Source organism: Myxine glutinosa, chromosome 6 (assembly GCF_964187855.1).
Source record: "Myxine glutinosa chromosome 6, kmMyxGlut1.1, whole genome shotgun sequence".
Taxonomy (NCBI): Eukaryota; Metazoa; Chordata; class Myxini; order Myxiniformes; family Myxinidae; genus Myxine; species Myxine glutinosa.
This window is the reverse complement of record NC_136266.1, coordinates 154,386,603-154,407,647: the sequence shown is the minus strand read 5'-3', so window position 1 is coordinate 154,407,647 and position 21,045 is coordinate 154,386,603. Positions and strand designations below refer to the sequence as shown.

Below are 21,045 nucleotides of genomic sequence, written 5' to 3'. Positions count from 1 at the left end.
TAAGTGTGCGTTGTTAGCAACACTAGGTTGTTAGCAGCAAATAAATTGTTTCCGTAAAAAAATTTGCAAATAATGACTGTCAATAAATTGTGATGATGATCGTGCGAGTCGTCACTTTCAACCAATCTCTTCTTCCCTTTGTTGGCGTGCTCACTAAGCACTGTGCGATGGCTGTATAGTCCAGTGCAGGATCCACAGCATCTGCCACAAGCATCGCAGGTATAGACTGGTCCTCATGGAGATGGACGTTCGCAGGTTTTTCTTCACGAAACGACCATCACACTTGAACCGCCATACATGTGGACTCATGACTAGGGACTCCCAGCAGCATCCCCTGCCTATCCCCAACATCACCCCTCCCTCGCCGCAGAAAAATGGGTGGTGAGCATGTGAGCTGGGGCCAATGAAGGGAAAACCTGCACAGAGAAGTGATTAAAGTGATAGACGTGTGTGCTATCCCTTTTCCACTTTCTATTTCTATGAGCATTATTTGCGGCACATGCAGTGAATGCAATGTGAGGTCTGATGCACATAGGCATAGCAGACTGGCCAGGTCGTCAATATGATGATGGCTGCCCTTCAATCAAGTCCAAAGTGGACACAGCTGTCTGCAGATTCTGCGCAGTGATGCTTAAATTGGTACCACCACTGACTTTCATGGGCACATCTATCCACAATGTAGCACTGCCCAGACTGACTTACAGGTGTGGTTTGATATCTGAGTGTCTGTCTCATCTCATAGCCTTAGCCTAAAGAGGATTCCCTCACAAGGCAGTGGGGATCTGTTACCCTGGACAAGGGGCCCCCCGATAACTCCCATGACCCCAAATAGTCGAAATCGAAGCCTGGGTGATTGTGCGGGCCACTCTTTTGTAGTCATGCGTCAGGTTTCAGGACAATCAGCCAGGTGATAACGGAGGAGGAGCAAAATTGAAATAGCAAAAAGTTAACGGATGGACAACTGGACACGTGGACAAACATCCGGACATCACGACCCACTTCATGTCATCTCTTCGAGAATCGAGACGAGATGACCGAAAAATCATTCCAAACAGGAAACTTACTGTTTTTAGGGATGCCATAAAGGACAAAAACACCAGGCACGAATAACTAATGTAACGTGTTAAATAAGGTGGTGTAAAAGAGGGTGCATCAACGGTGGTAAACATCTGATTCATTGGTTTGTTTGTTTTCTTTCTACAGCCGTTAATACTTTTATTTTATTTCAATTGAATTATATATTTGAACACTGTTGAACAGAAATTGCCTTGTTTGCACTTCCATAAATATTCAGTTTAACAGTACTTAAGCAAAATGGTTTGCTGTCTCGACCAATCAAATTTGCCCATTTTCTTTTCATAATTTACATATTCAAAGCAAATTTAATTAACCCAACATATTGGTTCCCCAATTTATATGTCACATTACAGTGAAATTCTATATATTGAGTATAATGAGGCATCTATGCACTGATAGTGTATTTTGATACATTTTCATGGTCCATCATACCCTAACCCTATAACCTCCAACCTCAATGCTAAATAGCAAAATGAGCAGCACTCATTACTTCCATTTAATGGCAGCGATATCACTCGGCAAGAAGTATAAAATTACTCATGAGTGTTACTCATGTCATAATATGTCATAATATGTTTATTAATGTCATAATAAACATTTATGCTGTTGGCTAATACAGTATATACTTTAAATGATTTTAAAGAAAAGTGCTGATGCAATATTACGTTTGCTGACAATTTTTATTTTTGACAAGCAATTTTGCTCAGAAAGTAAATATGAAACTGTAGTATATGTTGTGATAATTAATTTTTACCAGAATTTTGTTGCCACATGTAGCAAATAAAGTGACGAAGGAAGCAGAATGTCCTGCTCCCCCATCTTACCATGTGAAATGCAGGTTCCCAGAGACGTTTTGCATGTGGAGAAGAAAGTAGGCTTGTGAGCATCTGCATCAGATGTGTGGCAAGTGAGTCAGACACGTCAGCACTCACATAAAATCTCTTGGAGTCACTTGGGAGGAAATTAAAAAGAAAAAGAAAACGAACCCCAATTGAAGTAGATTAAAATAACTAGAGGATGTGCTAACAACACAAAGAAGATTGCAGAGGTTGAGAAATTACATAAATTAATTAGAATGGCACTCGGTATACAGCACACCTTCACTAGGTTGAACAGTTTACGTTTTGCATCCCAAGATTATACCTGGATAGATCATACCTGGATGCAGAACTTAACCAAAATCGAATCGCCTTGTTCTTGTCATTTACCTAACTCATCCACCAAGTTTTGTCGTAAGTCATCCACAACTTCTATAAAATATCATGTTATTTATCATTTTTGGCTCTATTAGTCGATAGTGAAGAATCTTTAAAAAAGCTAAACTAAAAAATCGAAATCTAAAAATCAAATCATGATTTGTTACAAAAAACAACAAAATAACTAATAACCCTAACCGTAACCCTTATTTTTGCTCTAATTCCTTCAGGTTTGGTCAGATTTGACATTCCGACCACTTTCTAGACTCACAGCAACCCCCTTCACACAGGGATATGATTTTCTTTTCTAAAAAAAAAATCGAATATGAAAATCCATAATCGTAAACCTAACAGCACGGAAAACGCTGTAGTTTCGATTCCCGACATGCTATGGTGCTCAGATTTTACCACTGTCCTCAGGGTAACATTTGACTTAAGCATACCAAATGTCGAGGTTCTAGCTCAAATAATAACGGAGATATATATGGAAGGCATCACCGTAGCTATTCAGGAGTGAGATATCATTGCTTATTTTTAATTGGTCTTTCAAAACATGTAAATTAACACCTAACTTGGTGTCATGGATGTCCAAGTAATCATCTTTTTACATGTTTACAAGTACAATGATGTAAAGTATGTTAATATATTTATTAAACATGTTTTTTTTTCCAACATAGTTTAAGAAAGATTGCTGAAGGCAGTGTATAAATAGATGACTCGTTCCCAGTTTCTTTGTACACTCAAAAACCTCATTCTTATTTATAAATGGAAAATGTATGTTATTTTTGTGTAGCAATTAAAACTAAAGCATTGATAGCATTTAAAGTAAAGTCATTTAGTGCTGAGGTTTAAAGTGATTCAGCGAATCATTAAGAGTGCTATTTGAAAGAAAAGAATGTGTTTTGGATCACGCGCCATTACACAAAGGTAGGCCTTCGACGTTCGCGTTTAATATCTCCGAAAATTTGGAGCATCGGTCGGAGTTATCATTTTCCTCTACAAGATTGATGAATTCTGTCCGTTAATCCTTCAAACCTGCTTCATGGTTGCACGGTGTGAACTTTTTGGCAGGAAACCAATTAGGCCTGGTTACTGTACGCGCGGGTTCTTGCTGCTGTACACTAAAGGTTTTACTGTAAACCTTGTATTTTGACTGTACCCTAAAAGTTTTACTGTACACTAAATTTTGCCAGACACGAGCCGGAATCGGGCCGAATTCGAGTTCTTGGCATTCAGAGTCCGAGTCCAAGTCCTCCAAAAAGTGGACTCGAGTCCTGCATCACTGGTGTAAACACTATAATAATTATATTTGTGTTGTTGACAACAAATCACAATATACACCCTCAACATACTATCTTCACAAAAATATTACTCGATTGCTACCGGGGCGAAAAAGAAATGCAGGCCGTGAATAACCACAAGAACCTATCGAGGCCTGAAGGCCAATTATGTGATTTTTATTTATTTCTAAAAAAAATTTCTCCAAACATAGCCCTCGGCCTTCCTCTGGATGAAAGAGAAGGCCATGTAAGGTTTTGTTGCACTGATTCCTGCAGGGTCTGGATGCATAAACAAACTTTATTCTTTATATATTAGATAAGGATCGCTGGAAATGATGTTCATTTCACAACGTCTGATATTCAACTTTATTTCAACTGTAAACCTCAACAGAGTTCCTTTACCAAAAGTATTGCAACCTGTTTGCAATAGACTTCTTCTCCATCACCTTCTCTCACCTTGCTATCTTCATGTTTCTCTTCTGACAAACAGCCCATTGAACTTCCAACTTAGCCTTCATTCCAGCTTCTATGGCAGAGCGAGACACCTTGGGAGCCAACGGAGCAGTTGAAGAGCTTGGGCGATGAGGGGTTGTTTGAAAGTTTGGTGTTTCAGACACTGAAGAAATTGTTGGAAAACTGTGGTATTGAGGAGTTGTTAAAGTTGATGGAGAGATTAATTGCTGTGAACGATGTGGCTTTGAAGGCCAAAGAGACACAGAGTGACCAAGGCGTGCCAGTTTTTCAGCCAACCTTAGAGCAAAACCTGCATTTCCTGTTTGCAGCTCACAACATCCAGTCTGGGGAACAGGTAGAAGAGAATATAAAGAGAGAGTGAAGAAAGGGCATTATAATCAACAAAGTAAGAAGATCAGAAAAAACGTGAAGACTGACAAATAAAGTGGAAACTGAACGTCTGGAGAAATGAAATGTTCCACTTCAAATATTTTCTGCTTGAGCATTGAGATATTGAAAACACAACAGATGCAAGGAAAGCAGTTACCATGAAGATTCTTCTTCTTCGTTATGCATTATTATTATTATTATTATCTATTTTATACATGGGTGTCTCAGAAGTCTGGACCCATTGTGTGTGTGTGTGTGTGTGTGTGTGTGTGTGTGTGTTTGTAATATGTCACGCACAACACATGTGTGTACACATATGCTATTGTACAACACGTCACACATTCGTGTGTATACAATAAAATATGTGTATAATATGTATACGAGTTATAATGTATAATAACATGTGTGCATACAATACATAGCACAAAATCGAATGCACTATATGTGTGCACATACTACACAGCATATGATGTCATGCAAAACATGTGTTCAAACCATAATCGTGCATGTGTATATGCAAATCATGACCCATGTACGTGTGATGGATTGCATTAAATTGGATGAAACCAAAACAAACACACACACACACACACACACACACACACACACACACACAAACACACACACACACACACACACACACACACACACACACACACACACCTTTGCAAGCTCTTCTGCCATCCACTTCTTTCTGTCTAAGTTGTTGATGTCAAACCCAAGGAGTTTAACTTCGACAGACTCACTGCAGGAAAAATAAATCAGACAAGTAGAGTTACATTCAAAATACATTGTCCCCTTGCCAAATAAATATGTGCACGACATTGCCGGGGCGCCTCCGGCACCCGGCCATGCTGCGATGAAGCACTTGGGGAAGAGCGGTGTACAATAATTGTTTAATTACGTTATTAGGTTGTTCCTTTAGGCTCTCTCGCCTGCCTGATATCTTATTCAGCTTTACGCCATGGAAACCAATGCCTAAGATAATTGGAATCTCCGGTGCTGAACTTGAATCCGTGGTCCTATAATTTGGTCAGCACAGTGGCATCTCAGTCCTCTACCGTCTCCTTTCTGGTCTTGCTCCCTCTGGTCTATCCATAGCTTCATTTACAACACCATCTTCTCCTCAATTCTTGGTAGAAAGGAAATCCATTGACATTTTAATTTTTTGATTCTTTAATTAACACCTTGGAGGAAGTACAATGTTCCAATGTTTCATTTATGATTTTAACGTACAGTATTGATGTGCTTTAAATACTCGAAGTCAACCATCAATACCTCTTGACTGAATTTACGTCACCTCTCCATACTGTACATTTGATTTCAAGAACATTATTGTTTATTTGTGTTCATAAAGTAGCAATTTTACTGATGTTCACATTGATGCACAGTCGTCGCCAAAAAGATTGGCACCCTTGCACTTTTTTCAAATAATGCACCATTTCTTCCAGAACATTGTTGAAATTAAAACATCTTTTGGTATCCACATTTTGTATTTCTTTAGTTTGCAGTGGAACAAAACAAAAAAAGATGAAAAAACTACTAAACCGTAGCTTATTGCACACAGAAATCCTAAAATAGCCCCGACTATTATTGGCACCTTTTATAAGTTGTTAGAAATAATTAGATTTCAAGCAGGTGATTCTCCTTTACTTTGGAATTGAACTCACCTGTGGAGAGTTTCAGGTGCCTACAATATAAAAATCACTCATTCAACCAGTTTGAATAGAGAAAAGCAGTCCTTCTGCTGTTTTGTGTTACTGTGTGTACCGCAATGAGCATGGAGAAAAGGAAGAAAACCAGAGAATTGTCTGAGGAGGTCAGACACAAGATTGTAGCCAAGCATGGACAATCTCAAGGCTACAAGTCCATCTCCAGAGACCTTGATGTTCCTGCGGCCACCATACGCAATGTTATTAGGAAGTTTAAAGCCCATGGCACTGGAGCCAACGGCTTTGGACGTGACAACAAGAGAAAGCTTGATCGAAGATTGCAGCGAAGGATTTTTTTTGCATTCAAATTCATTCATTCGAATTTCGAATTTTTCATTTCATTTTAATTTCAATTCCATTTGAATTTTGCATTTGATTGTTCGAATGGTGGAGAAAGCACCTCGATCAACTGCCAAACAGATTCAAGCTGACCTTCAGACACAAGGTGCGACAGTTTCAACTCGCACCATCCATCACCAACTCAATGAAAAGGGGTTCTATGGAGGACCCCACTGCTGAGACATAAGAAAGGCCAACTGACGTTTGCCAAAACACACATGAACAAGCCAAAATTCTTCTGGGAGAATGTCCTGTGGACAGGTGAGACCAAATTAGAGCTTTTTGGCAAAGCACATCATCTCTATGTTTACAGAAAACAAAATGAAGCCTTCAAAGAAAAGAACACCTTCCCGACAGTCAAACATGGAGCAGGTTCAGTGATGTTTTGGGGTTGCTGTGCTACCTCCGGCACCGAGTACCTTGAATGTGTGCATGGCATCATGAAATCATGAGATTACCAAGGCATTTTGGAGTGCAATGTTCAACCTCGTGTCAGAAAGCTGGGTCTCCGTTGAAGGGCATGGATCTTGCAGCAAGACAATGACCCCAAACACACTTCAAAAAGCACCCAGGAATGGTTCAAGACAAAACGCTGGACTTCTGAAGTGGCCAGCAATGAGTCCAGATCTAAATCCCATGGAACACCTGTGGGGAGATCTGAAAACAGTAGTTGGGGAGAAGGCATCCTTCAAATCTGGGAGAAATTGAGCAGTTTGAACAAGAAGAGTGGGCCAAACTGTCAGTAGAGAGGTGTAGGAAGCTCATTCATGGATACAGGAAGCGCTTGACTGAAGTTATTTTGTCCAAAGGCCGTGCTATCAAATATTAAGTCGAGGGTGTCATTAATTTTGTCAATGCCATTTCTTTTTATTTTCTGATTGAAAAGGATTTGTTAAGATCTGAATCAAAAACAAAGGTTCTGTAATATTAACTGAAATAAAGAATTGTGGAGACCAAATAGTTTTGTCAATTTCAACTTATTTTTAGAGAAAATTGTGAGTTATTTGAAAAAAGTGCAAGGGTGCCAATATTTTTGGCCACGGCTGTATTTGCAATGTTTGTGGTAGTGTGCACCTGCTTGCTCGACTTTGGAGTGGTTTCCAAATGGCATCGTATCACTTTTCCTTTAATTATTGTGCATCAACAGGGTATTTCCTTTTTATCAACTGGCATATTGAGCTACACAATACCTTGCCATGTACAAATAATAATACAATAATAATAATAATAATAATAATAATAACAATAATAATAATTCCAACAAATATTTAAACTTTTGTTTCTCTTTGTCAGCCAAATTGACCAGGATTGATGAGAAATTGACCAGAATCCGACATTTTGTTTCTTTGATGTCAGGTCAGTATTTTGGGACTGCCACTGGTAACATGTAACCCAATGCTACCTGCCGCATGGTCCGGTTGTCGGAGACTAAACTGACACCCCCCCACTGGCTTTGCTAGTGGAGAGGGTGACAGTGACACCCTGCTAGGACCAAAAACAACACCTGGCAAAGGGCGGATGAGCTCCCGTAGTGAGCCAACGGCCACCCAGTATGGAAATGGTGTCTCCCAAAAAACGCCCATCCGGTTTGGACCGGTTAAAGTCATACCAAAGACTTTGGCATCCATGGGGAGGAGGAAATGCCCCACTGAGTACTGTGAGAAAAGTGGTGCCATTGTTATAACGTCATTGGTACCCAGACTATCCCGGGAAGTGATGGTAGTGACGGCACTTCCACCAAGCTCAGTGGCTGTGTTAAGTGTTCATCTCATCAGTATATTTGTGTGTGTGTGTGTGTGTGTGTGTGTGTATATGTCAGCTCTATTACAAGCTTTACCCCATGTATATAAAAAAAAACTGGAGCAATGCGACTGTGTTGCCAATATGCCTCCGCCGCATAGTCCCAAAATGGGTAGATGTCCTCGTTCACTGTACTAAAAATAAACAAGTTGGATTTAAATCCCTTCAGCTGTTTTCAAGTATCACATTTTCACCAGCCATGATAAGTTTCACATCGATCGGTGACACAGTTTCAGAAAAAAAAAAAAAAAAAAAGATATCGGCTGTCAAGCTAATGTGGCTGCCAAACCACGTGGCGTATGACCTTAAAATGTACACTCTGCATATGTATGGATAGGGGATCACGTTTGTGAAGTTTCGTGTTGATCGGATAAGGTCCGTTTTCCTATCTAAGAAGGAACCCAAACCACATGACCTACGATGTCATCATTTTCAAACTATATGCAACAATGGTGTTAGATGATATTTGTAAAATTTCACATCAATAGGGTATGTGGTTTCAGAGATAAAATTATTTAATATTTTCCTTCAATCCTTATATGGCTGCCACACCATGTGTTATGGTGTGGCCTTAACAAAAATTTAATATTTCAATAGCAATGGGTCATGTGCATGCAATTTCAGATTTTCCGGATAAGGAATTCGATTAAAACATTTTTGGCTGGTATAACACTTCACCTATGATGTAATCATTATCATGCTTTTGTTCCCCATTGGGAGTACTTGACAATGTGCCAAGTTTCAAATTTTTCCATTCAGCTGTTTCTGAGAAATATTTTTTAAATTATTTGCGTTCATTCCAGGATGGCTGCCATACCACGTGACCTATGACGTCATAATTATGATTAATACATTCTGCATGGGTGTCACTCCTACCCTGAAAGTTTTGTCTCAATCGGACATGTGGTGACTGAGAAAAACGAGGTTTAGCCTGTACGAACGGATGGATAGACGGACAACCCCAAAACATAATGCCTCCGGCCACCTTCAGGGGTGGAGGCATAAAAATCCTGCTATTGCATTGACTACTCAGAGGTTGCATCAGAATTTGCATCGAATCCTGCTATTGCATTGACTATTCAGATTGACTACTCATTTCTATGTCATGGCATTGCAAATCCCAACATGCAATCTTTGAAAATCCCTGCTAACGAGCCGTCCCTCATCCATCGTCCCTCATCCATCGCCACTGCATCCTTTCCACCCACATTTCTTTCTGTAAGCTATTTTGCCTTGTGAGAACCTGTTCAGTATTTATTTAATGTCTTCCTGTTTCCCACTGCTCAACTTTAAACTTCATCATCTCCATCCTCTGCCACATAGTTATTGCATTCATTTCAATTTGTCAAAAAAAAAAATCAGAGAAGAAAGGGAGGGGGGGGGGGGGTGGCAGAACATATTGAATCTTGCCTGATGAAGAGTTGTAATGCATCAAGTGCTCGCTGTCCATGTCTCTTGTGGAGAAAAACAGACAAGCGTTCATTTTCCAACTTCCCGATGTTGTTGACAACTTCCCATCCATGTGAATCCTCTCCCCATTTCCCCCCCTCAGTCTCTGTCAGCTCTGGAAAGTTGAGGCATGGTGAGAGACAGTCTGGGAAAAGGGATAAAACAATGGTAGAAAAAAAGAAAAGACTGAAAGTCTAACAGCAGCGTAGCCGGGCTTGTTTGATACTTTAGTTGAAGATAGACGCAATGACATAGCGTGACACAAAAATGCCGCTGCTTTAATATATAGAAGATATATTTTAACCTCTAGTAATTTTACAGTCACTACGAAGGGATTAATGTTACGATTACATTAAATATAATGTTAACGTTACGTTATCATTATTACGAAAAATATTGTTGCGGATATGAGGACTGTATTTTTTTTGATTGTGTGGATTATTGTTATTATTATTCTGCGCCTCCTGCCTCCGGAGCTGTGTAAAGGTCAAAGGGCGTCCCATAATTAGTCCATAAAGCATCCACACCACAGCCAATCATAGAATACCCCTGTTCAATAGTTATATCTTATTATGTGTTTTAGGGTAAGGCTGTGTCTCCCATTAATTGAAATACTCCATTGCACCAGTGAAAGAGATAGATTCCCTTCATTCCCACTCCCAAAACTTCCATTCCCCCTTTTCGTCAATTGCCAACTGCATTTTGGGCGGTTTTCTCTTCATCCACCATTGGCCACGAGGCAGGGTTGGGGAAGAAAGGCGGGTCCCCACCTCGTCATAGAGGGGAGGAGTGAGTCAGCCCCACTCAACCAACCACGAACAAGGGGTTGGACTTGGAGAGGGTGTGGAGAGAAACATCGAGGAGGTTCGCGAAGGTTGAGGGGTGGGGCCTATATAACCCGCAGGCAGGGCGTTCCCAAGGCAGAAGGGAGATGAGCTTTTACAGAGAGACGAGAGGAAGTCCAAGCGGTTGAGTCCAAGAGAGGCGCTTTGAGTTGAGTCCGAGAGGAGTCCAGAGTTGAGCTGCAGCTCGAGCCACCGAAACTGCATTTACTGCAGCTCGAGCCACCGAAACTGCATTTACTGCAGCTCGAGCCACCGAAACTGCACTTACTGCAGCTCGAGCCACCGAAACTGCATTTACTGCAGCTCGAGCCACCGAAACTGCACTTACTGCAGCTGGAGCCACCGAAACTGCAGCCACAGCAGCGTGAGGCCTGGACGGCAGTTTGGAGCAGGGCCGCGAAGGAGCGGCGGCTGCCCAACGAGTCGATCGATTGCAGGACTAGTTGGACCTCCCTATCCCGCCAGCCATCCATCTCCCGCCAGTCCTATCATCATTCCCCGCGTGAGTCTGTCCTTGTTTGTTCTGTCCCTGGGTTAATTAAGACTGTAGGTAAGCTAGCGTTGCACTGTGTATCTAATATCTTCTGTAAATAAACGTGATTGCTTTCTTCCTGCTTATATGTGTAAATAATAAATCCAATTACTCTTCTGTACGTCTTCTTCCTCTTTGTATTCGGTCGCTTTAGAGTTTTCCATATTGAGCAGCCGCGGTGCGATACGGCCAACGTTTGGGTGGAATCGGGTTCTAGTTGGGGAATAACTGTTCGGTCGCGGTAATACCACCGCTCAGTAAAATAACATCCTTTAACCGCGTCCGTAACAATTGGTGTCGAGGAGTGGGATACGAGGCCCGAAGCGTGCTTAACGCGCTCAAAATTACAAGCAGCTGGAAATTTGTTTTGTGTTGTAAATAAAAACCCGAATTTTGAAATCGCGCCATGGCTGGTCAAGGCGATCGGATGCCGGTGGGTGAGCTAGAGGAGGGGTTAGGAGTAATCCAGGACCAGAGGGACGAAGTAGAGGAGAACATTGGCAATGTGGTTGAGGGAGTATCAGACGCACAAAATGGCGTCCTCGCGCACGTGGGTGTAGCGGCACCAAATCTAGCCGCGCCCGCGACCGTAGCAGCGCCGCTGGTGGATTCGGACCTTTTTATGATGATACAAATGAGGGCCCTTATGGACAGGCTAGAAGCAAAAATGGATGCTCATGGTGAGCGAATGGGACAAATGGGGAACCGGATGGATGCTCAGAGTGAGCAAATGAGGGCTAACAGTGAGCGGTTGGGAAACCAAATTGAAGCAATAACGAACGGAATGAGGGCCGATATGGAGTGAATCGGCAAGATTGGGGACAGAATGGGTGACCGCATGCAAAAATGTGGGGAGACCATGGATCGCATGGTGGGCGAAAGGGTCCCAGGGGTGCACGAGGAGGTAACGCGGGTCGAGAAGCGCTGGTTGAACGAAGTTGAGGAAAGCACGGGTACAATGACGGGGGTAGAAATCGCGACACGGGGTTTGGAAAAGCCGGCGACCGATGAGGTAGAGGGAATTTTATTAAAGCCAACGGTCGTCGAGGGGAACAAAGACAAAGCAGTGCTGGGAATTAAAATTGAAGAGATGACGGAGGTAGCCCGGGAATTGCAGGGAGAAATGGAAAATGTGCAAAGTCCCTGCTCACATCACGATGCTGTGCTTAACCCGAATGGAAGTTTGCAGGTTTTGGTGCAGGGAGGAAGAAGAACCCCGAAGGTGAGACGTGCTGTGTATTGTGCGGGGAGATTTTGTAAAAGGATGTTTAGCGACAAAAGAATTGTCGCGCGATTGGGATCGATATGGCACCCGGGCGTTGGTGAAGGGTCCCGTGTGAGTAAAAATGGCACGCGTGTGAGGAAAAAGTGTGCGTCGGCGAGTGGGTGTGTTATAAAGTGTGGGAGTGAAACCGAGTGCGAGCAAGAATGCACGTCGGGGTGTACGGAGTGTACGTGCGAGGGTGAGAGTGACCCAGAGAGTGAGTTGGTGGTGGAGCGGGTGCAAGAATGCACGCTTGGAATGGTGGAGGGTGTGCGAGGAAGCACACCTGAGTTGGTGGTAGCGCGAGTGTGGGAGAGCCAATGTGAGCGCGTTAGCGGGTGGATGCAAGAGTGCACGCCCATGGTGAGTGGTACGGAGTACGTACCAAGGGAGAGTGCGCAAGACGGTGCGCGAGGTGTGTTAAGGGAGTGTGCGAACAGCGAGTGTGCGCGAGAGGTGTGGTGTGTAACAGGGAGTACGTTGGTGGAATGTACGGACGGCGTTGGAATGCCGGGTTTTGTGAGGGTGAAAGGGGTAGCGTATGCGTGTGAGCATGCCGGTGAAGCATCGACGGTAACCGGGTTAGCGGTTAGAGCGACGGATAGCCGATGCGAGCACTCGGTGCGAGGAGCCCTTTGTTGGATGCGAGGCCCGGCGCCGATCGAAGCTGCGTCGTTTCTCTTCGAAGCGTCGTTGCCGATTCGGGCTTGGCCCCGCCCCGCATGGTCGAGTCCGGGCCTTGTCGGGCCAGGCGACCGGTCCGGTTCAAGGGCGAGTGGGAGGAAGCGGCACGGTGCCCCCTCGTGGGGACGGGGTTCCGACCGAGGGAGATTGAGCCATCGGGCCCGGGACCGCAAGGTGCCGCGCCGAGATGGTGCGTGGAATCTCGGCCCAACCAAACCACCTCCCTTGAACCGAAAGCCGGACGGATTCAACCTGCAGGCGACCAAACCACCCGAATTCATTGCTCGGCTGTACAAAGCCGAGTTTAATGATGTCATGACGCACCGAGGCTAGGATATAGCGGACTGTGATGATGATGATACTGATAGTTTTTGGATTCGAAATTTTGGGATAGAAACTTTTTTGATTGGTTGGAATTTGGGTGAGCAAAGTTGATAGTGGGACCTCCCCGATGTGGTGGGATGGCAACCTTGCCATCTCTCACAATCAGAGGGGGGGCAAAGGAGCACTAGTTTATGGGGTTGATGGCAGAGAAAACTAGCCCGGGTGGGTTAGGATATCGTGTGTAGGGACCTAGAAGATGACATTAGGTAACGTTAAGGTTAGTTAGTGACAATGACACCTGTAGTGGGGACGCAGGTAGATTAGTGTGGATGATAATGACGTGGTATGTGCTTAGTTTAAAGGGAAGACGGGGAGCACTAAGTTAGCAGGGCAACAGGTAGTTCAGATGATGCCGTGTGTGTGAGGATCGAAAGTGTATTGAGCAGGGTATGAGTAAATGATTGTGATTGTGAGTAGTATTGTGATTGCACAGGTGTGCAACTGAACAGGTGGATGGAGCAGTGTAAGAGGGAGTAGTGGTGATTGTGTGTGGTGTTGACCAAATGGTCCAGGAAGGAAGGAGGGTGCAGGTGGCACCAGGTGTGAGTGCACAGGTGTGCACCAACAGGTGTATGGAGAATGGTTGTATGGAATAGATGGTAGTGTGGAATATCTGGAGTATTGGAATGGATGGTCGTGGAGTGAGTATGGTGGAAAGTGTGGAGTGGAGTGGATGGTGCGAAGGTGTGAATGGGGGAAGAGTGGACCCCCATCACGAATACCCGGGGCGGGTAGTGTAAATGTTAGGTAGCGGGTATAGGTAAATTGTGGTTGGATATTGGCATCTGTGGTGCGGGGTGAAAGAATGATGTTCGGATGGGTGCATTAGTGTTGTGGAAATGGCTGGGCATGTAGCCTGTTAGTGTGTGTAGTTGGTTTGGGCACTCCACCACTGTGAGGATGTCGGCCAGGTGAGGCCGCAGGTGGGCTCTGGGAGCCGGTAGAGTTGTTGTGGATGGGGCCTGAGGATCCGGAGGACGGACCCGGGTAGCCCAGTGCCAGAGGGCACCAAGGGGTGACAGAGCCAGGAGGGGCCTTCCCCAGTTAGTTAGGTTAGGGTGAGGAGCTAGGTAAGCTCGGGTGGCAACTGCAGTGGTGGAGGTGTGCAGGTGGGTAGACCTGCTGGGAGAGCTACACGTCGCAGCCCAGAAATTGTGCAAGGGCACCGGGAGATGAATCGGGGGAGTGAGACCCCAAATTGAGAAGCACCACAGTTTGGTCAATGGGAATTGGTTTTTAGAACCCATAGTGTAAGATGGCCAATGGATTGGCAGGGAAAGACCCCGGGTAGAGTAAAGAGTGTTAAAGTCATTTAGAAAGTAGTTAGGATGAAGTCTCCTCGCACCATCTGCATCCACTCACCTGAGGTGACAGGTACTCCACACCATGCCATGTTTTCATTATTTTTTAATGTGCAAATGTTTTGGATTGTGAGACGCATCATGACGTGGGTGTGACATTGTGCTTGATGTTCCATCTCTTCCTCCTTATGAGGATTGATGACGAATTGGGTGATGGCAAATTTTGGCTAGAGGGATTGTGGTGACGAATTTGGTATTGGAGAAATATGGGGAAGACGTGATGGTAGTGACGAATTGGTAATGTGTAGATTTTGTACATATGGGGTAAGGGCAAGGGTAGTGTAGGTGACAGGGGGGTGACGTACGGTAGGGACGAGCTTTCTCACTTCGCCCTCCGTACGCATTTCGCCTTGCATTGCCTTATTGATGTGTACCCTTGTGACCTTACCCCTCGCTCATTTGTCTCTTTTGTCTCCCACATGACCTGTGCGCCATTGGGCGCCGAGGGGAGCGTGTGTGAGTCGGCCATTGTGCGCCCGGAACTCTCAGAACCAGCTGTCTGCATCGATGCACCACATTATGGACCACATGCCTGTGGCCGAGCACCACGTATGGACCCCATGGGTTGGGGCATGGCCCCTCTGCTGGAACCGGCCATGAGGGCCCGAAATCTTGCTGGCGGACCTTGGCCACAGGGCACCGATGCCCCACAGGTGAACCACACTAGTCGGCCCTGTGGGCCATAAATAAAATAAAATAAAAAGGACACATTGGGCACACTTTATTGCAAATAGGCCGCCAGTAAGAAAGCAAAGAAAAATGACAACAACTGGAAGAGATAATAATAGCCAGCAGAGGGAGCCGAAGAGCAAGAGACCACCTGCAGGGTTAGGGGTTGTTGATTTGTTTTTATTATTGAACATGCATTGAACACTGATGAACTGTGGTGACTGCACCGATTGGTGCTTGGGGGTGTATTGGTGCGTTTTTGGGTGCTTTCATGGTGCATTGATGCAGAGCAGACTGTCTCCCCCCCCAGAAAGAACAATTACAGGTCCTGGGTTAGTTTTGTAAATAAAAGCAGAGTCATTGTAAATAATGCTCCCCACCGTCAGTGTGTAGTTTGAAGACCATTCCGCAATTCGGTTAACTGTGGGCGTAAGTCTGTTAGGCAGGGTGCAATGGAGCAGCGGGACACATTTATTTATGTTTTAAAAACTGTCGCACTCAGGGTCAGGTTAAAAGTAGAGGGAACTACACCTACGTGTCACACTAAATAAAAGTTGTAGGCCCGGGTCGTGCCTAAGAGGAGGAGGGTGCAGTGTTGCGGATATGAGGACTGTATTTTTTTTGACTGTGTGGATTATTGTTATTATTATTCTGTGCCTCCTGCCTCCGGAGCTGTGTAAAGGTCAAAGGGCGTCCCATAATTAGTCCATAAAGCATCCACACCACAGCCAATCATAGAATACCCCTGTTCAATAGTTATATCTTATTATGTGTTTTAGGGTAAGGCTGTGTCTCCCATTAATTGAAATACTCCATTGCACCAGTGAAAGAGATAGATTCCCTTCATTCCCACTCCCAAAACTTCCATTCCCCCTTTTCGTCAATTGCCAACTGCATTTTGGGCGGTTTTCTCTTCATCCACCATTGGCCACGAGGCAGGGTTGGGGAAGAAAGGCAGGTCCCCACCTCATCATAGAGGGGAGGAGTGAGTCAGCCCCACTCAACCAACCACGAACAAGGGGTTGGACTTGGAGAGGGTGTGGAGAGAAACATTGAGGAGGTTCGCGAAGGTTGAGGGGTGGGGCCTATATAACCCGCAGGCAGGGCGTTCCCAAGGCAGAAGGGAGATGAGCTTTTACAGAGAGACGAGAGGAAGTCCAAGCGGTTGAGTCCAAGAGAGGCGCTTTGAGTCGAGTCCGAGAGGAGTCCAGAGTTGAGCTGCAGCTCGAGCCACCGAAACTGCATTTACTGCAGCTCGAGCCACCGAAACTGCATTTACTGCAGCTCGAGCCACCGAAACTGCACTTACTGAAGCTCGAGCCACCGAAACTGCATTTACTGCAGCTCGAGCCACCGAAACTGCACTTACTGCAGCTGGAGCCACCGAAACTGCAGCCACAGCAGCGTGAGGCCTGGACGGCAGTTTGGAGCAGGGCCGCGAAGGAGCGGCGGCTGCCCAACGAGTCGATCGATTGCAGGACCAGTTGGACCTCCCTATCCCGCCAGCCATCCATCTCCCGCCAGTCCTATCATCATTCCCCGCGTGAGTCTGTCCTTGTTTGTTCTGTCCCTGGGTTAATTAAGACTGTAGGTAAGCTAGCGTTGCACTGTGTATCTAATATCTTCTGTAAATAAACGTGATTGCTTTCTTCCTGCTTATATGTGTAAATAATAAATCCAATTACTCTTCTGTACGTCTTCTTCCTCTTTGTATTCGGTCGCTTTAGAGTTTTCCATATTGAGCAGCCGCGGTGCGATACGGCCAACGTTTGGGTGGAATCGGGTTCTAGTCGGGGAATAACTGTTCGGTCGCGGTAATACCACCGCTCGGTAAAATAACATCCTTTAACCGCGTCCGTAACAATATATTACTATTTTAAAAAACCGAGGCTAATTCCTTACTTCCATGCTTACACCGCTTATCATTGATTCATGAACCATACACCGCTTCAATCCATTAACTTTCCTTTCACGCCATTGGGATTAAAGTGTTATGGTTATATTTACTATATTATTATAATTATTACAAAAACAATACTACTGAAATGATACACTACTGTATTAAAAAACCTGGGGTTAATTTGTCTGTAGCGGTCCGAAGTTGAGGCATGAAGCCTAAGGCCTATACGTACCGTATTGTTGGAAGACCCGTAACCTACATAACCTATAACCTATGAAAGACCCGTAAAACAATGAAAACCTATGCTTTCGATATTTGATGGATATTTTAACAATTGGTTTGTTTGTGATTCAGACTGAATGAAAAACGTAACGGTAGAGCATGGCGATTGTGATATATGACAGGTTCGACGATATGTTCGGCCTTAACAAAATTGGAATTAAAATGGCAGTGTGCGGAGTCAGCCGTCGTACCGCCGTAATGACATCAGACGTAATCACATCACCCTGTCAAGTGACCAGACCCTCAGCTTTGATTAGTATACGTTTGAGGAGACATACGGACAGACAAACACTGTTCTAGACGGCTTTGCCCTATGGGCTACGCCGTAAAAAGTGAGTGTGACTGTGAACATATGTGTAAAATGGAGTAAGAAATGGGGGAAGTTCTGCAAACAAACAATAATAATTGCACAAATATTAAAAAGAAAACCACAGGAGACATTTCCACAATAATACAAACAGCAAGACAAATAAGGAGTTATAGCAAAAGGTATAACATAATCTAACCAAAAGTAACAATAAAAGCCAGTGTTTTAGGTGTACACAAGGAAAATTAGGAAAGGTTTGGATGGAATGGGTTCCCTTGTGTGCAATAACTCTTCCAAAAATACTTCAGGTACAAGGAAATGCAAGAAGCTTGGACACAAGAGGAAGCCATTTGGCCAGTCATGCCAGGGCGTTATCCACATGCCATCAATTCAAACTATCAGTCTATTCAGCATTTGTAATACTAACCAACCCCAAACCCATTTATCCAAATTCACTGGGCAGGGAAAAGGGGGATTTGAAGGGGGTGACACAATGCACTCTCGTGTCTGCCCAGTGACACCATGCACTCTCACCTCGACCAAGCTTATACAAAACCTTCACTTTCTGTGTCAAAAACATCACTTTCCTTTACTTTTTGCACTTAGTTCACCTATAGCAAAAGTTTTCCTCTCGGGAGCTATGGTTAAAAATCACCAAGGGAAATGATAACCAAAAACAAAGGAATTGATTACAACGCAGTATTGATGCAGAGATAGGTACAGTACAGTATTGTACGGTGTGCACTACATGTGTCTCAGCTACCACCTGTTGCAGCAGCACTGCTGAATTACAATTACATGTGTAAAGTTGAAATTGCGTAATGTCCTAGCAGGGGTCCTCAAATGTTTTTGGTCTGAATGGATAAATGCCAGAGGCCATGAACACAATTAGGGGCAGATAAAATAAAGAACATTAGAGGGGATTAACTCAGGAATAATTTAGCAGCTAAATTTGCACAATGCGATCAATCCATTGATGGGGGATTAGGATTATCTCTGAAGTCCAGGACTGAAAACCCATTTTGGTGCAGCTTTAATGGAAATTTCCAGAGGAGGTTACAATTGGTAATATTCTCTTTAAGAGACCAGTGGAATTAACAATTCCGACCAATGGGGGCCTGGCAGGTTATTTATATTTGTGCAATTTTCTCGATTTTCCAGGAGTTTGAAAAGTTTTCCAGGATTTTCCATTACTGGAAAATGCTTCTTCTTTTTTTTTTCCAGGAATTTCAAGGAGTTTCAACGACTGTGCGACCCTTGCAAATTAGGTTGATGTGGTTAGGTTGAACAGAGTAAATTACCAGATATTTGGTATTGCAGAACTTTAAAATAACATGACTCACCATTTGCACCAACACCTTGGAGGGAGGAGGGATGGGGTTCCCCCACAGCCGAGGACTCACCATTTCTGGCAATTCAAGAATTGAGGAGGAATGGTGACATTCACATTTATAAACCTGATAAAGGCACCAGAGTTGTAATCTTGAATAAGATTGATTACATACACCAAATGATGAATATCCTTAAAGATGAAACGAAATTTCAACAACTGGGAAGTGCAGCCATACACGATCGTGCGTCACTGTGAGAAAGTCAGGTTACCAAATGGCTATTACAGCTCCACAAGCGCGCGCGGTGAACTATCAAAGGAGTTACACAACATAATCAAACCTGTTGGAGCCCAAAGTCCGAGAATGTACGGCTTGCCCAAGACCCACAAAGAAAATGTCCCACCAAAAACCGATATTATCCATGGTTGGTTCGGCACAATATTAACTTACCAAGTGGTTGGGAGAGGTCCTGCAACCAGTATTGGATTCACTGTCACATTCGGTGGTGAAAGATTCTTTCACACTTGCAGAAGCAATTTGTGCTGCAACACCAACAAGTGCGGACAACATAATCGCCTCCTTTGATATACTCGTACAAAGTTTGTTCCCGAATGTCTTGCTGACAGAGACTGTTCATATATGTGCACAAATGCTATATCACAATGATCTGGACCAACCACATATCTCAGAACAAGTCTTTGTGGAGTGAACACAACAACAATACAACAACAACATGCATTTTAAGGCTATTTTCCCTGCTAGAGCGGGGGTTAGCCTTGCGGTCCCCATGACAATCTTCTCCATTTTGCCCTATTTTCTGCATCTCCCCCTGTTAACCCCCTTGCCCGCATTTCTTCTTCCACCATCTTTAGCCAAGTCTTTCTCGGTCTTCCCCGTCTACTTCCTTCTACATTCATTTCCATCACTCTTCTCAACCAGTCACTTTCATCCTTCCTCAACACATGACCAAACCATCTCAACCTGTTTCTCTTCACAGCATCAATCACAGGCTCTATTCCCATCATCTTTCGCAATTCATCATTTGTCTTCCTCTCTATCAACGATACTCCGCACATCCACCGAACCATTCACATTTCCACCCTTTCCAGCCTCCATTGCTGCTCTACGTTCATTATCGATGTCTCGCTCCCATAAATCATAACACTTCTCACACACGCAGCATACACTTTTCCCTTCAGCTTCAACGACACTCCCCTCTTCGTCAGCACACCACTCAGTCTCCGAAACTTATTCCATGCACATCTCACTCAAGCAACCGTTGCCGAATCTGATCCACCTTCTCCATTCAGCATGTCTCCGAGGTAGCAAAATGTTTTCACATTTTGTGGTTCCTCTTCCTGGCATTCATCCAAACTGCATTTCGTCGATCTTCACCTTCTTCCTTATCCTCCTCTCCAACACCCTTTCCCATACCTTCATTCCATGCTCCAATAACTTTATCGCTCGGTACGAGCCACACTCCAGAGGGTCACCTTTCCCCTTGTATAGAGGGACGAGGGTACTCAGTTCCCAATCCACTGGAATGCGGTCTTCTTTCACCACCAGATTACAGATCTCTGTCATTCTCTTCACACCCCAACATCCTGCTGCCTTCAACATATCTCCCACAACTCCCGTCGGCCCTCCCACTTTTTTACTCTTCATTGCTTGAATCGCTTCCTCAACTTCCTTCTCAGTTATCTTCTCTGCAGGTCCTAAAACTGGGTTACTCTCGATGTTGCCATCCCATTCATTAATTCATCCCATTCATAACACAACAACAATGCAAG

General features: G+C 44.2%; 1 protein-coding gene across 1 annotated transcript in view; it reads right to left on the bottom strand.

Annotated features, from left to right (window-relative positions):
* LOC144892750 (putative E3 ubiquitin-protein ligase HECTD4) overlaps nucleotides 1-19,825 on the bottom strand; it is a 48,566-nt gene extending 28,741 nt beyond the window's left edge. Inside the window, exons 1-5 of the mRNA XM_078781094.1 lie at nucleotides 19,706-19,825; nucleotides 6,067-6,086; nucleotides 5,060-5,141; nucleotides 4,010-4,350; nucleotides 1,902-2,028 (exon numbers count right to left, since the gene is read on the bottom strand). Coding sequence (XP_078637220.1) covers nucleotides 1,902-2,028; nucleotides 4,010-4,350; nucleotides 5,060-5,141; nucleotides 6,067-6,086; nucleotides 19,706-19,825 — 690 coding nt within the window. The remainder of the gene's footprint in view (nucleotides 1-1,901; nucleotides 2,029-4,009; nucleotides 4,351-5,059; nucleotides 5,142-6,066; nucleotides 6,087-19,705) is intronic.
* Between the last annotated feature and the right edge of the window lie 1,220 nt (nucleotides 19,826-21,045).